General features: G+C 40.6%; 1 protein-coding gene across 3 annotated transcripts in view; it reads left to right on the forward strand.

The window, feature by feature from the left end:
• The window catches only part of Cad87A (cadherin 87A), a 246,849-nt gene that overhangs the window by 222,685 nt on the left and 10,210 nt on the right, over positions 1-13,954 (forward strand). For all 3 annotated transcript variants that reach the window (XM_033486901.2, XM_076518912.1, XM_076518911.1), the window contains 5 exons: positions 6,269-6,526; positions 11,606-11,740; positions 12,398-12,590; positions 12,846-13,156; positions 13,502-13,660. In XM_033486901.2, coding sequence (XP_033342792.1) covers positions 6,269-6,526; positions 11,606-11,740; positions 12,398-12,590; positions 12,846-13,156; positions 13,502-13,660 — 1,056 coding nt within the window. The remainder of the gene's footprint in view (positions 1-6,268; positions 6,527-11,605; positions 11,741-12,397; positions 12,591-12,845; positions 13,157-13,501; positions 13,661-13,954) is intronic.

Here is a 13,954-nt window from a genome sequence, read left to right on the forward strand (position 1 = left end):
CCTATTTGACAAAACCTCGAAAATGAAATCATGGCACATGCAACGTTCCTCCCTCGAACCTTGAACACGTGTCGCAATATTACACATCTCAAATTTTTCCATATTCTGTTTTCTTTTTACAACGTTTACCAACTTCGTCCAGCTTCGTACACTATACAAACTCTGAATTAGGGGTTGAGCAAGATAACCGCGCTTTTGTTCCGTTCACCGGAGATTTTATAGAACACACCCCATATTTCTGGAAGCGCGCCGTTCGACGGGGTCCTTTGTATCTATTTACGATAAGCCTTTTCAAGCATCGTGTCAAATAATTCCAAGGGTTTCTCGAGGGTAGATAAGAACCCCGGCGAGCGTAGTTTAGTGTACGGTTTATGGACCGTGAGATTTCTCATCAGGTTTTTCTTATCGGCTAAACCGATGCGAACGGTGCCGCGGGAATATAATCAAAGAAAATGTGACAGCGGATATATCGCTGTCATAAAGATCGAAGGAAATTAATATCGTGGAACGTATATTTCACCCGCGCGAAAAACTGCGCAAGGGGTGGTCAGTGACTGGCGGCAAAATCGGGAAGATCCTCGAGGTTGATCTTCCGTTTCTGTCGCATTTTTATAAAGCAACCCTTGCACCTTTTCGGAAAGCATTTTCAGATGTAAGTACGAATTGTGTACGAATTTTTTTTTATCAATTTCACGTCGACAACAAAAGTGTTCGCCTTTAATGTACATATTAAATATGAATATATATTAATATATAATAATATATATTAAATTCGAATATGTATTAACCCTTTGCACTTCGATTGGTGACTCTGAGGCACCATTGAAATTGTTACATCACGCTCCAAGATAATTTTTATATTATGAAAGTGTAGACGTAAAAAATTGTTAAAAGTCTAACCGTTGTACAAGTCGCAAGACTATAAATTTCGTATGCATAAAATGCACTTTGTCATATAAAATGTAAATACCATAAGTCAGAAAAATTAATTTAGATTTACAGTTAAAATGGCTTCGAGTGCAAAGGGTTAATATGTAATAATATATATTAAATTTGAATATGTATTAATATGTAATAATATATATATTAAATTTGAATATATATTAATATGTAATACTATATATTAAATTTAAATATGTATTAATATACATATATAGTAAAATATATATTAATATATAATACTATATATTAAATATAAATACGTATTAATATATAATAATATATATTAAATTTGAACACATATTAATATGTAATAACATATATATTAAATTTGAATATACATTAACATATATAGTAACATACGTTAAATTCGAAGCAATATATAAAACAGCATATAAATTTCGCACGCGTAATTCTCTCGGAACAACGTTCATTGTGGCGAAGAAGACAGAAATTCGCGGAACAAGGAGGATCCTTTCCGAGCGCGAGAAGACCGATGAAGCAACGCCGGATGTTGGGCTCGGGAACGGGTGGCACAAGGCAATTCGCCGTAATCCGAACGAGCAACGCAACGATCGCGTCGATAAAGGTCGTCGCGCAGGGGCGCGAGCTGTTTGCTTCTGGTATCGCGACCCGTCGAAATAAAAGCGCGAAAAGCGAGGCGGGGGAGGAGGAAACACGGCTGTGTCGTCCGGGGGCCTTTGTCCGGGGCGGATCGCGATTCTGTACACGTAGCCGCGATATACGGTGACCGACCGAAGGTAGCAACTAGCCCGAAGCCAGGGGCCGGTCGCATTGTGTCGAGAAAGCGACTGCCGGCGTTCGTTGTCCCTTTCCTCCGCCTGTCGGCGACAGGAAGCTCCCGGAATGAGAAGAGAATTATATGAAAACGTTCGAGGCGAACGGAGAAGAAAGAGGGACTGCAGCAAGGAGAGACTGAAAGAGAGAAAGAGAGAGAGAGAGGGAGAGAGAGAGAGAGGGGGAGAGAGAGAGAGAGAATCGAAGGAGCACCCCGGGTGAAAAGAGTCGCGTGACTGTGCCACTTCCGGCGGGCAGAAAACCCTCCAAGGTTAGACACCGTCGCCGTACACTTGTCTCTTCCCGAGGAGGGAAAGCGAAGAAGCATTCGCGAAATGTGAACGTGCGCGCGAACGGAAAGGGAAGTTCTTCTGGTCCATCAAGTCGGAATTACCGTGCTCTTGTATTGTGGTCGGGTGGAGGAGGAGGACGAAGACGACGACGACGACGACGACGACACGCGAGACAAGGCCCCGGACCACGTGCTCGGATCCTTGACCTCTCGGCAAATTGTAGTCATTCGGCGGAATTCTCCACGGTTCTTGTTCCTCTTGCTTCCGGTTTCGGCACGGAATTCTCGCGATAATGATAGACGGCCGACGACTGAAACGATACACGCTCCGCGGCAATGCCGTGTGTGCAAGACGCCTCGGTAATGGAGCCGGATACTGGCCGGGTGACCAATTGCTGTGCCTTTTCCCTGCTCTCGGGCGTAATGAACTTTATAGTTCTCGGAGAAGACGTATTGAAATTTGTTGTTCCGTTGTTTCACTTATTTTTGTATTCGTATTATATTTATATGTATTATCTATATTATATTATATTATATTTATATATATTACTATCTATATTATATTATATTATATTTATATTATATTTATATATATTATTATCTATATTATATTATATTATATTTATATTATATTTATTTTTGAATTAACTTCACGTTGCACCGTTTCATTCTGTTACCTTGTTTGTTTTTTAATAAAAAGTTTAATACGTTTCATTCGGCAAATATAAAGTTGATTGGAAAATAAACAAAATGAAAGAATAAAAGAATTTAATATGTGCCAGTCGGAAACAAATCGACGAAAGCACAGCAACCGATCGCTGCACAGTAATCGGCTCCGCTACCCTGTGTCCATCGAATCGTGCGAATCCACGCTGTACAGGGTGTCCCAAAAATGTTGTAAGATGCAAGCACTTGAAAGGGAAATCTCCTCGGACACAGCTTCGTCGACGAGTTATTAACAATCTCTTATTAATCGCACATATTATCGATCCTTTCGCGATCAAAATCGCTCGGTCGAGTTGATTTTATCGAATCAGACGATTCTCAGAGATTTTGACACGCTGAACACATCGAAAGCTGTTTTTCGTCGTTTATAATTAGTCTTCGATATTTCTTGTTAGGAAGAAATTAGAAATTGAAGGAATTCGATGGAAAATCTACGATAATCGCGTACGTGTTCTCGAAACGTGGAAAAAGGTTAAAACTTGTTGTACGGTGTAATTAATAGTACATTGTTAGCGAAAACATCCTGTTTTGACAGGCTATCCCGCTCGTGGCTACTCTGACATAATTCATGGGTAACATGACACGACCCGCATGCGGTCATCTTGTTGCGATTGATAAACCATCGGAGAAGTTAAACCGGGTCACGAATAATTACCGTGTCGTAACTCGGACGTTCTCGTGCATTTCTTTCTTTTTTATGGAATTTCGAACGAAACAACGAGTTGCTTGTTTTATTCGAAGCGACAATGACAACGGGATATATATTTCCCGTGTTAAAGCGATAAACTCGTAAAACGCTAAACTTGAATATATCCGTTATTTTGCAGAAATAATTGTTATCTGTTTTCTTGCGTGGGAGAACTTCTTTAAACTGTGCTTATCTACGAGATAACGAGCTTTAATTGAGAGAAAAGCAAGCACAGGCAAAACTCGAGGGGACAGCTTGTTCCAGAGTGGCATCTCGTTTGGGAAGTTTGGAAGTTTAACGAACAGACTTCCTTTTTTCTTTTTTTCTTTTCATTCGTGTATCAAAAACAGTCTTCAAACTTGTCTTACGTTAAACACTGTGTTTATATTTAAGCCTCCGTGGCTCACTGCAGACTTTCTTAAGGAGTTCCAGCAATACTTACGTAAAGTTCGTCTTATCCCTCTGAAGGAATAAAAAAAAAAGAAAAACGCAACGTAAAAAGTGCAGGAAATCTCTTCTGATAGCGCATAAGTTTTGTTTTATACGTATGTACATACTTTTTATGAATAGGTTCATTCGACAAGTATGTACATCGATTTATATTAAGTTGAAACTGACAACTATAATATAATATATAATAAATAATAATTATTAGAATTTTCATAATATAAATCTACGCTTCAATTTTCCGTACGCAAATTGTGTACTGTTTTATCTAATTCTATCACATTTACTTTCAATTTTTTGGAAAGCCCATAACTGCAGTATAACTCAAAGTTCGTACAGACAAATAAAAAGATGTAATATTTTTTAATTGTCCAGACCATGTTAATTAAATTGTTCCCGAGGTCATTTGAAGTAACTTTTTCCTCGGCGAAAATGCAACCCGCGGCTTCGTTCGCGAGTTATTAACGAAAAACAGTAACCAATGAGAAGCGAGCTCGACTGGCACGAGGCGGAGTTCCGCTTTCAGTTCCGCCGATTGGCTCGGACGCCTCGCAAGCATACCTCGCGCCAGCCGAGCTCGTCTCTCATTGGTCAAGCATCTTTCGTCAATAACTTGCGAACGAAGCCACGGATCGCATTTTCGCAAAGGAAAAAGTTGCTTCAAATGACCCGAGGAACCCCCCACTTCCAGATTAGGAGACATTTTTGTGACAGCCTGTACAACGATCCATGTAAACCGATCTACTTCCGAGATGTTCTTGCAAACAAAGTAGCAACACGCGTGCCGAGATTTCTCGGGATCGTAGACCAAGGTCTGCGCGGCGAACTATAAAAATAGCTGGACGTTGAATAACGTGACATCCGGCCATTGCAGAAAGTTCTTATCGTGTCCGAGTATAAGTAATCGGAATTCTCGCGTCTATGTATGTATGTATGTATGTGAGAAATTATGCCGCAGGTGCATTATCGAAAGCAAATTTGCTAAGAAGTTAAACGACTCGTTCAAGTTTCAAACTTCCATTCGACGGCTGTATAAAGAACGATATCCGCTTCAAGAGTCAAGATCGGTTCGTGAATGATCGATCTCGTAAAAGAGAGAAGGTACGTAACTCTGGTTTCTCACGTACCGGCTTGAGCACGTTCGCGACCAAATCCAAAGGCTTCTTTGAGGGACAGTAAAACTTCTCCGGTAACTTCGTACCTCCGAGCGTGCGCCCTGCTCTTTCATGTGTGTTCGCCGACCAACTCGGAATAGCCGGCTTTGGACGAAGTGAATCTCAAGTGACGTCGACCTAATTGTGCACGATCGTACGTGTACGTACAAACGCGCCGGAGAAAATAACCAGCCGTCGAAGACAAACAATCGAAACGGAGAGATTCGCGAACGGTGCGCGTTCCGCCTCGCGATTAGATTCGGCGATACGGTAATGTCTCCCTTATCGACGCTCAAATTGTCCACAAAAATGGACAACTCGACTTCGTGGCTCGTTTTTCCACTCGCCGATTGTTAACAATTATAAAATCGAAGCGCAAGGTTATTTTGCGCCTCCTCCTGTTCCCGAATTGTCCATTCTTTTAAATACAATCTGAGCGTCGATTAGAGAGGCATTACTGTACGGCGATGTCTCCGTTACTGACGCTCAGATTGCGTACAAAAATGGACGATTTGGGACGATTTGCAGCTCGTTTTTATAATCGTTGACAATTCGTGACTATAAAAATTTATAAAAACTCTTCCCAAATTGTCCATTTCTGTGGACAATCTTGGCGTCAATTAGAGAGACATTACTGTATTGCGCGCCGCGGAACTGAGCTGTATCTAAAAACGTTGGAAACGTTCGAAGGAACGAAAAATGTCTAAAGTTTACGATATTTAATTTCTTTTTTTACAATATTTGCTGCTGGAAATCGGATTGTCACCTAATTGCATTCCGAATTGATCTGCATATCAAATTATAGATCAAATTGTAGATCAAGTTCACCGTTTTGCAAATTAGATGCTCGCTCGTTTTGCGATCGTTTACGATAACGTTTATATTAAATAAAAAATAGCAATCTACATTTTACAAACAATTATCGAAGACGTACGAATGTTAATTATTTTCGATAAAAATTTGCATTACATCACAAACGAGGACAATAAATCCATATTAAATTTAATAATGCAATGAGGGATAACCGATTTTTACGTGTAACGGGATATAAAAAATGATGCGAAACGCTATTTTCCAGGACTCGGAAATGAATGCGACTCGACAGAAGTCGATTTGAACGTCCATTTCGTCCGCTTTAAGCAAAATTTCGAAAGCCAATATAAAATATAAAAAGTGCAAATAAATAACGAAATCTTGAACCGCGAAATCTTGTTTCTGTTCCAGGAGAACGACACGATACGCTTCCGGGTCACGTTGGAAGACGAAGTACCCGCGGGTCAGCAACCGAACATCGTCGGTGTCGATGCATTCGTGATCGTGCTCGACGAAAACGACAATCCGCCGCGTTTTCTGGGCATACCGTACGAGGCCGTGGCCGAGGAGGACCTTCCGGTTGGTACGACGGTTCTGGCGGGTATTAGAGTAATGGATCCTGACATGCTGGGCGACAACATAGATCTGACCTGTGTTCCTCAGCCACAGGTGAGTCATTAATACTCGTTACTACGCTAATATCGCATAGAAATGATATTACACCTTACACGTGGAACTTCTCCTTTATACGCTCTGTAGATACGGTGAATTCTCCTCTCGCTGCTTTTTCGTTAACCCTTTAGAAACTCGCTCCAGAAATATGCACAGTGCGCGTGGTTTCTGTATATATGTTGTTCTATAAATCTTAAATAATAACTGTTGCTCTAATGTAACAAGTATATTTATATTTTTCGTTTAAAAAGATTTACAAAATTATAAGTAACACAGGTATTTGTATAATTACAAAGCCTAACGATTAAATGTTTAATATAATCGATAACGAGACGAAAATTATTAAAAGATAATAATATGTGAAAACTAATAATATAATTCTGTGCGATATATTTGAAAGCAAGGATCTACAGGGTGTCCCGAAAATGTCTCGCAATCCGGAAATGAGAGGTTCCTGGGGTCATTTGAAGCAACTTTTTTTCTTTGCGAAAATGTTCTCCGAGGCTTCGTTTACGAGTTATCAACGAAAAACACTGACCAATAAGAGGCGAGCTCGGCTGACGCGCGGCGGCCCAGCCGACGAGTGCGCGGAGCCCAGTTCCGCTCATTGGCTCGGCCGTCTCGCGCCAAATGACATCGCCTCCGATTGGTCACTGTTTTTCGTTGATAACTTGTAAACGAAACCGCGGATTGCATTTTCGCTAAGGAAAAAGTTGCTTCGAATCACCTCAGGAATCCCCTACTTTCGGATTGCGAGACATTTTTGGGACACCCGCGTACCGCGAATCCGTTCTTTTACCATTTCTGCTACAAATTACACATCTGCGTCTTCTGTATACACCTCGTTTCGATACCGCATATATACGACGCTCGGCGCGAAAGAGTTAATAATTCGTAAACGACGCCGCGGATCGCATTTTCGCGAAAGAAAAAGTGACTTCGAACGACCTCGGGAACCCCCCTTGTTTCCGGATTACGAGACATTTTTGGGGCACTCTGTATATAGAACGACGTTTTCGGCGTGGAAATTGCAATTCCGAAGACAGTGGCGTACTCGGTAACTCGCTCGCCATAGAAAATTCAAGCGATTCCGAGATGAATCCTCCGCTGTGGGAGTTTATATTGTCGTATTAATATATTACGGAAGATACAGCCGGAGAGAGAATATGCAGCACGTTGAATTAAATAGCGAAATGCCCCGAGATTAATTTCGTAGACGCTGCTAGCAAGCGAGCCCGAATTTATCTCGTAACAATTAATCATGCCCCGTAGAAAAGTCAAAAATCGTGCACGGAAAGAAGCCGGTTTGGTAACAACGTTTTTCATTTTATTTGTCATTTAATAGCGGACACCGTGACACTTTTAGCTGCGCTGCATCAGTCTCGTCTGTCGCAAAAAAAGTCTAATTTATTATATGTTATATATAATATTATTCTATAGTATATTCGAGTCGTCGCACAAAAAATTCGATCTACCCTTATACGAATATTGAAACGAAACGAGAAGATGTTCGAGGGACCAATTATTATTGCTCGATTGTTATTTCGATTCGAATGTTTTTAGCTAGAAATAATAGTAGAATAATAGTAGAAATAATAATAGAAATAATACGAAGCTGAGATTCAATTCAGTTTCTTTCAACAAGTTACTATTTAACGCTGGGTTTACGGAATGCGTCAAAATGGCGAGTCGCTAATTTTTTAATTTACGATTATTCGTATCGCGAAGATACGTTTACGAGTTTTATTTATTCAATTTATATGTTACTTACAAATAACTATTATAATAACGCTTGTTAAAAATCAGAATAAACGTCTTGCTGTTACTTTTACAAGCTAACGTAAAACAGCTGTTTTTTGTGCTAAATAGATGCTAAATTAAACGCTAAATAAATTAGCGTTAAACAAGTTATTTTGGTCGTCTGAGACATTATTTTTCAGACGAAGACATTTCCTAAAAGCCGAATTCGTCCAGATTCGTCCAGATTCTCGTTTCGATCGTTAGCCGGGGCCCCCCGTTTTCGGGAACGCGGCTGATTTAACGGGATCCGGCAAATAATGAACGGATTCGGCGCTCCGTTAGACGTCCTAAACAAAGATTTACATTTTATCCGGGCCATACGTTTGCGAGCAGCACACGAAGGATATTCTTGCATCTTTCATCCGGGCGGCCGCGGCATGAATTCAGGGTAATAGACCTTTCCGGTGCAAGTTTCAGTCGCCGAATCCCGAATGAAAAGAAGCTGATCTATAAAACAGTATCCGCTCATTTCCGGCCCGATTAATATTTCACCTTGCTATGCACACGTAATTCCGCGCAACAGAAGTATATACACACGCCGCAAAGGAGATTAATCGATCCTACACCGACCGGCGCTGCTTCCAATTAGGTTTTAACGCGTACGACTACATACCTACCTTCGGAATCTTTAACCTTTAACTACCCCGAATCGTCTGACCTGGACGCTGATCGATTCCACGGACACGTTTGCACGTCGACGACGATCGTGCGCGCATAATCGTCGTTGAAAACGGTGCGCGCGGCGTCCGAGGATCGAAGGACAATCGGATGCGAAGCAACGAAGACACGTCGAAAGAATTCGCGAACGAACCGGTGTCACGCTGTTCCACGACTCGTCGCAATTATCTCGGAACGTAATTATAGCCAGCGTAATTGAATTGTCCGGTATACTTTACCAGCCGCGGCGCGGCAAAGGATTAAATTATTACCCCAAATGGGGTAATTCTAATCAGCGGACCGTGGAGCTCCGCGCGAAATAAAAATCTCGACGAGTCAATTTCGTAAAGAGACGGACGGTTAAATAGAAATCAATGTTTCTCGTTCGATCATCGAGTTGATTCAACGTTCGTTCTCTCGCGAAATTGACCGATCGAAATTTTTTTTATTTCTCCCGTAGCTCTCGCGGCCCGCTGATTAGAACGAGAGGGGGGGTAATAATTTATTCTTTGCTCTGCAACAGCGCTAGTAAAGTATACCAGAAAATTCAATTACGTGGCGAATAGCGCGAGCTTTGACAAAAAAATAAGAAGAAAAAAAGAAGAAGAACGTTAAGGAACATTTAATGGCCGAGCATTGTACGGCATTTCATTGTATAAAGAAAGGAGACGTTAAAGTTCACCGTCGCAAAGCCGTCGGGCCATTAGTTAAAGAGTTTTACAGTTTTATTGGTCGTCCAACGGCTCCCTGAATTTATCGAGCGGATATGACGTAGATGGCACGGCGTTTGTACCCGCTAATATTCCAGCTGCATCTTTCCGGTTTCCTCGCGGAACTTCCGCGGCCAGATAATATTCCCCGCCGGTGGCACGGTGATAAACGTATCGGAATACGCTCTGTTTTTTTTCTTTTTCTTCTCGAAAAGGAAACAAGAAAAAAGAGCGGCGCGCGCGCGCGCGTCCCCGATGCATACGTTGGTCATTTTTCTTACGGTCCGATCGCTTAAAAACCTGTGCAACGAATGCTCGGTTATCGACCCCCCCCCCCTCCCCCCTCCCCCGAAAGACGATATATAAATGGTTCAGGCTGCGTATGCACCGTAAATCGTCGAGCGATATTGAACCGCCACCGTAATCACGGAACCTGACGCGATGGGAATATCTCCGGGTTCTTGCGAAATTTCGGAACGACCAAGGAAATCGCATTTTACGACGCGAAATCGGATTGTTTCGCGACGCGAAAAACACGGCGACGCGGTGGTTTTTAGCTGGGTTCGACGAGTATACTCGTCACGGAGAAGTGACGGTGTTTCGTGTCGCGACGAGTATACTCGTCACGGAGAAGTGACGGTGTTTCGTGTCGCGACGAGTATACTCGTCATGAAGAGGTTGCTGTATTTTGTGGGTCAGGACGAGTATACTCGTCATAGAGAAGTGGCGACATTTTGTGGGTCAAGACGAGTATACTCGTCATAGAGAAGTGGTGACATTTTGTGGGTCAGGGCGAGTATACTCGTCATAGAGAAGTGGCGACATTTTGTGGGTCAGGACGAGTATACTCGTCATAGAGAAATGGCAGCACTTTTGTCACGACGAGTATACTCGTCATAGAAAGAATAATCGACCATCTCAATGGCATCGAGTAAAAGTAGAACAGTCTTTCGGTTCGATATCTCGCTCGAAAGAAAGAGCGTCCTTCCCGTGGCACATCCACTCTCGCAATATCGAAAATTGTGACTGCGCTAAAAAGTTTACTTTCGCCCGGGAAATGGTCTATTAGCGATAGGTCGAAGGAAAATCCGATAATCGATATAGAGGGACGAATAAATAAATGAACCGGCGGAAGAAGAGATCTCTCGGATATTGCGTGAATATGCATGTTTGATCGATATCTATCGTTTATTCCTGGCACGCCTCGTTATATCCAATTGCCGGACAGGATTTCGAATTTTCGACAGAATTTGCACATTTGATTAAAACCTCGTCCTGAAGATCGCCGCGCCGATCGCGAAGGATTCAATCAGCCGCGGCGCGCTCCAATTTAATTTGTTCCCCGATGTAAAATCGCGATGATAAAATAGCGCGGCTTTTTACTGCTATTTCTTTCTTTCCTTTTTTTTTCTTTTACAATGGTCATTTAAGCCGAATCGAGAGCGAGGGGAACACCTTGGTGCTTTATGTTCTTATTTTACATGCACCTCCGTTTGTAATTGTATAAGGGCGCACGCTGGGTGGTCGACGCTAAGTTTATGGAACGTTCAAGGCAACTATATTATACATGTATAATACAATTATATATATATTAAATATTATATAATTATCTTATATAATAAATATAATAATAATAATAATAATATAATAATAATAATAATAATAAATATAATATATAATATATATATAATGTATTTATTTGGTTTCTATCAGCGATCCTAATCGCAATATTTGTCGCAAGTAACGAATGCGTTCGATAAATTCTTCGTAAATTAAAGGATTAATAATAATCGTATCTCCTCCTGCCAAATTTTCTAACCAACATTACAGAATACAAGGACACATCCTATAGTGTGTAATATTAATTTAATATTAATTACACGGGAAATAATTCTGGTTTTCTTTACAGTTTCTCGATGCCTGCGACAAATTCGGCATCGTCAAGGTGGAGAAAAGCCAAAACTCGTACGTTGGTGCACTGGTCCTGCGACAGCCACTCGACTACAGGGAGAGACCCTTTTACCAATTGCTGCTCAGAGCGAGTGTGAGTATACAGTTTCCAATGTAATTTTAATTCTGATACATCACAGATACATCCTGAAGATAAAAAGTCACTCATAAGGGGCAATGATCTTCGCACAGTTCAACGTTAATCGTTCGAAGCTGTTTCACCCATATTTAAGCGCTCCTTATCAGAGAGTATTAAATGTATTTCGAAAATACATACAATAATAATAATAATAATGACGTTAATTAATAGCAGCAAATTAATTCTAAGATAGCAAAGCTAGCAAAAGCTTTGACTAGCAAAAGCTAAAGACCGCGCAATAAATATATAATAATATTAATTTTGAAGTATAATAATATAATTATTAATATGTTTATAATATTATACACTTATATTATATCATATAATTATTATTCTAAAATAATAGGGGATGAAGGATCTGCGGATCGAATAATTTTCGTACCACTTCTAGCCGAACTTTCGCGAGGAATTGTTCCGCGTTTCTGTAACGTTCCGCATCGAATTCGTGTCCCCTGTTTAATTTGCGAGATCGTGCCCAGAAATCCGTGTGCTCCAGAAATGACCGACGCGGCTGCACAACGGGCGGCCCGGCCCGTTCATCAGAGTCGTAGAAAGATAACTCGGGGTCAGGCTAGGAAAGTCACTTTTGGACCGTACGAATTTTGCTCGCAGGATGGCTTGAACAATGAAACCACGGGAGTCGAAATCAAGGTGGCCGACATTCAGAACAGCCCGCCGGAATTTCTGGACTCCCTGACCGGCGTGGTGCGCGAAGACGATCCCATTGGAACACTGGTTATGACCATCAAAGCCCGGGACGGCGACAGGGGAATGCCGAGAAAAATGATCTACGAATTGGTCACCAGTGAGTAAACGTCGCACCCTTTTTTTATTTAGAACTCTTGGGGCTTTTCCTTTCTCGATTCTACAGGGATTCTTTGGGCTTTTTCGTTCTCGATTCTTCGGGGATTCTTCGACCGAAATCTTGAAATATATCTTTTAGAAATACCTTCAAACACCATTGAGTAACTATTTTAATTTAATTTAGAACTGTTAATAATTAATAATTTGTATAAAATCCCCGTGAAATGCTAACGATATCGATGATAATCATTCCTAGACCCGTTCGATTATTTCCTGTTGGATGACGAAACGGGCGAACTGAGGACAGCGAAACCATTGAATAGGGAAGCATTGAAGGACTCGACTGGAGTGCTCACATTGAAGGTAAAAGCACGAGAATTGATCGATGGAATGCCAGGCAGCGACAATTTGACGGTTTCAACGGCAGAAGCCACGGTGACGATAAAGGATGTCAACGACGAGCCTCCAACATTTAATCGCCGCGAGTACAACATCGAAATTCCAGAGAACGTACCGAATGGGACGCCTTTGCCGCATTTGGATATGACTGTTGAAGACCCTGATGTCGTAGGTTTTACAATTTACAGATTACAAATTACAGATTACAGATTACAGATTACAGATTACAAACTACAAATTACAAATAACAGATTGCAGATTACAAATTACAAATTACAAATTGCAGATTACAAATTGCAAATAACAGATTGCAGATTACAAATTACAAATTGCAGATTACAAATTGCAAATAACAGATTGCAGATTACAAATTGCAAATTACAAATTGCAAATTACAAATAAATGCAATTTTAAAATGTCTGATCTGTTATTAGGTCGTTAACTATGAAATGCATACTTTACCCTATAATTTTACTAGAAAAACTTCGTAACATTACATCATATATATTACAGGGCCTGAATTCCGTATTCTCTTTGCGACTGGAAGACATTACGGATGGAGCATTTACCATCGAACCGACCATGGCGACCGGCAGCACGTCCGTGAACATTCGTGTTGCAAATGGCTCGCTCGATTATGAGAATCCAAACCAACGGAAATTTATTATCCTGGTACACTTGCGCATTTGTCTCACTGTTTTTTTTTCTTTTTTTAATTTGGAATCTTAACTTACAAAACTGCAAGAAAGAGTATAGGATTCGAAAACATAGACCAACAATTTTACAATGTTTATTACAATTTTATGTAATTACTACATTATATTATTATATAATATAAATATATATATATATATATATATATATATATATATATATATATATATATATATAAGTAATATTATGTAATAAGTAATATATTATTATATAATATGATATTATTGGTTCCTTATATGTGCCATAATATTG

The sequence above is a fragment of the Megalopta genalis genome, chromosome 2 (genome assembly GCF_051020955.1).
Source record: "Megalopta genalis isolate 19385.01 chromosome 2, iyMegGena1_principal, whole genome shotgun sequence".
NCBI lineage: Eukaryota > Metazoa > Arthropoda > Insecta > Hymenoptera > Halictidae > Megalopta > Megalopta genalis.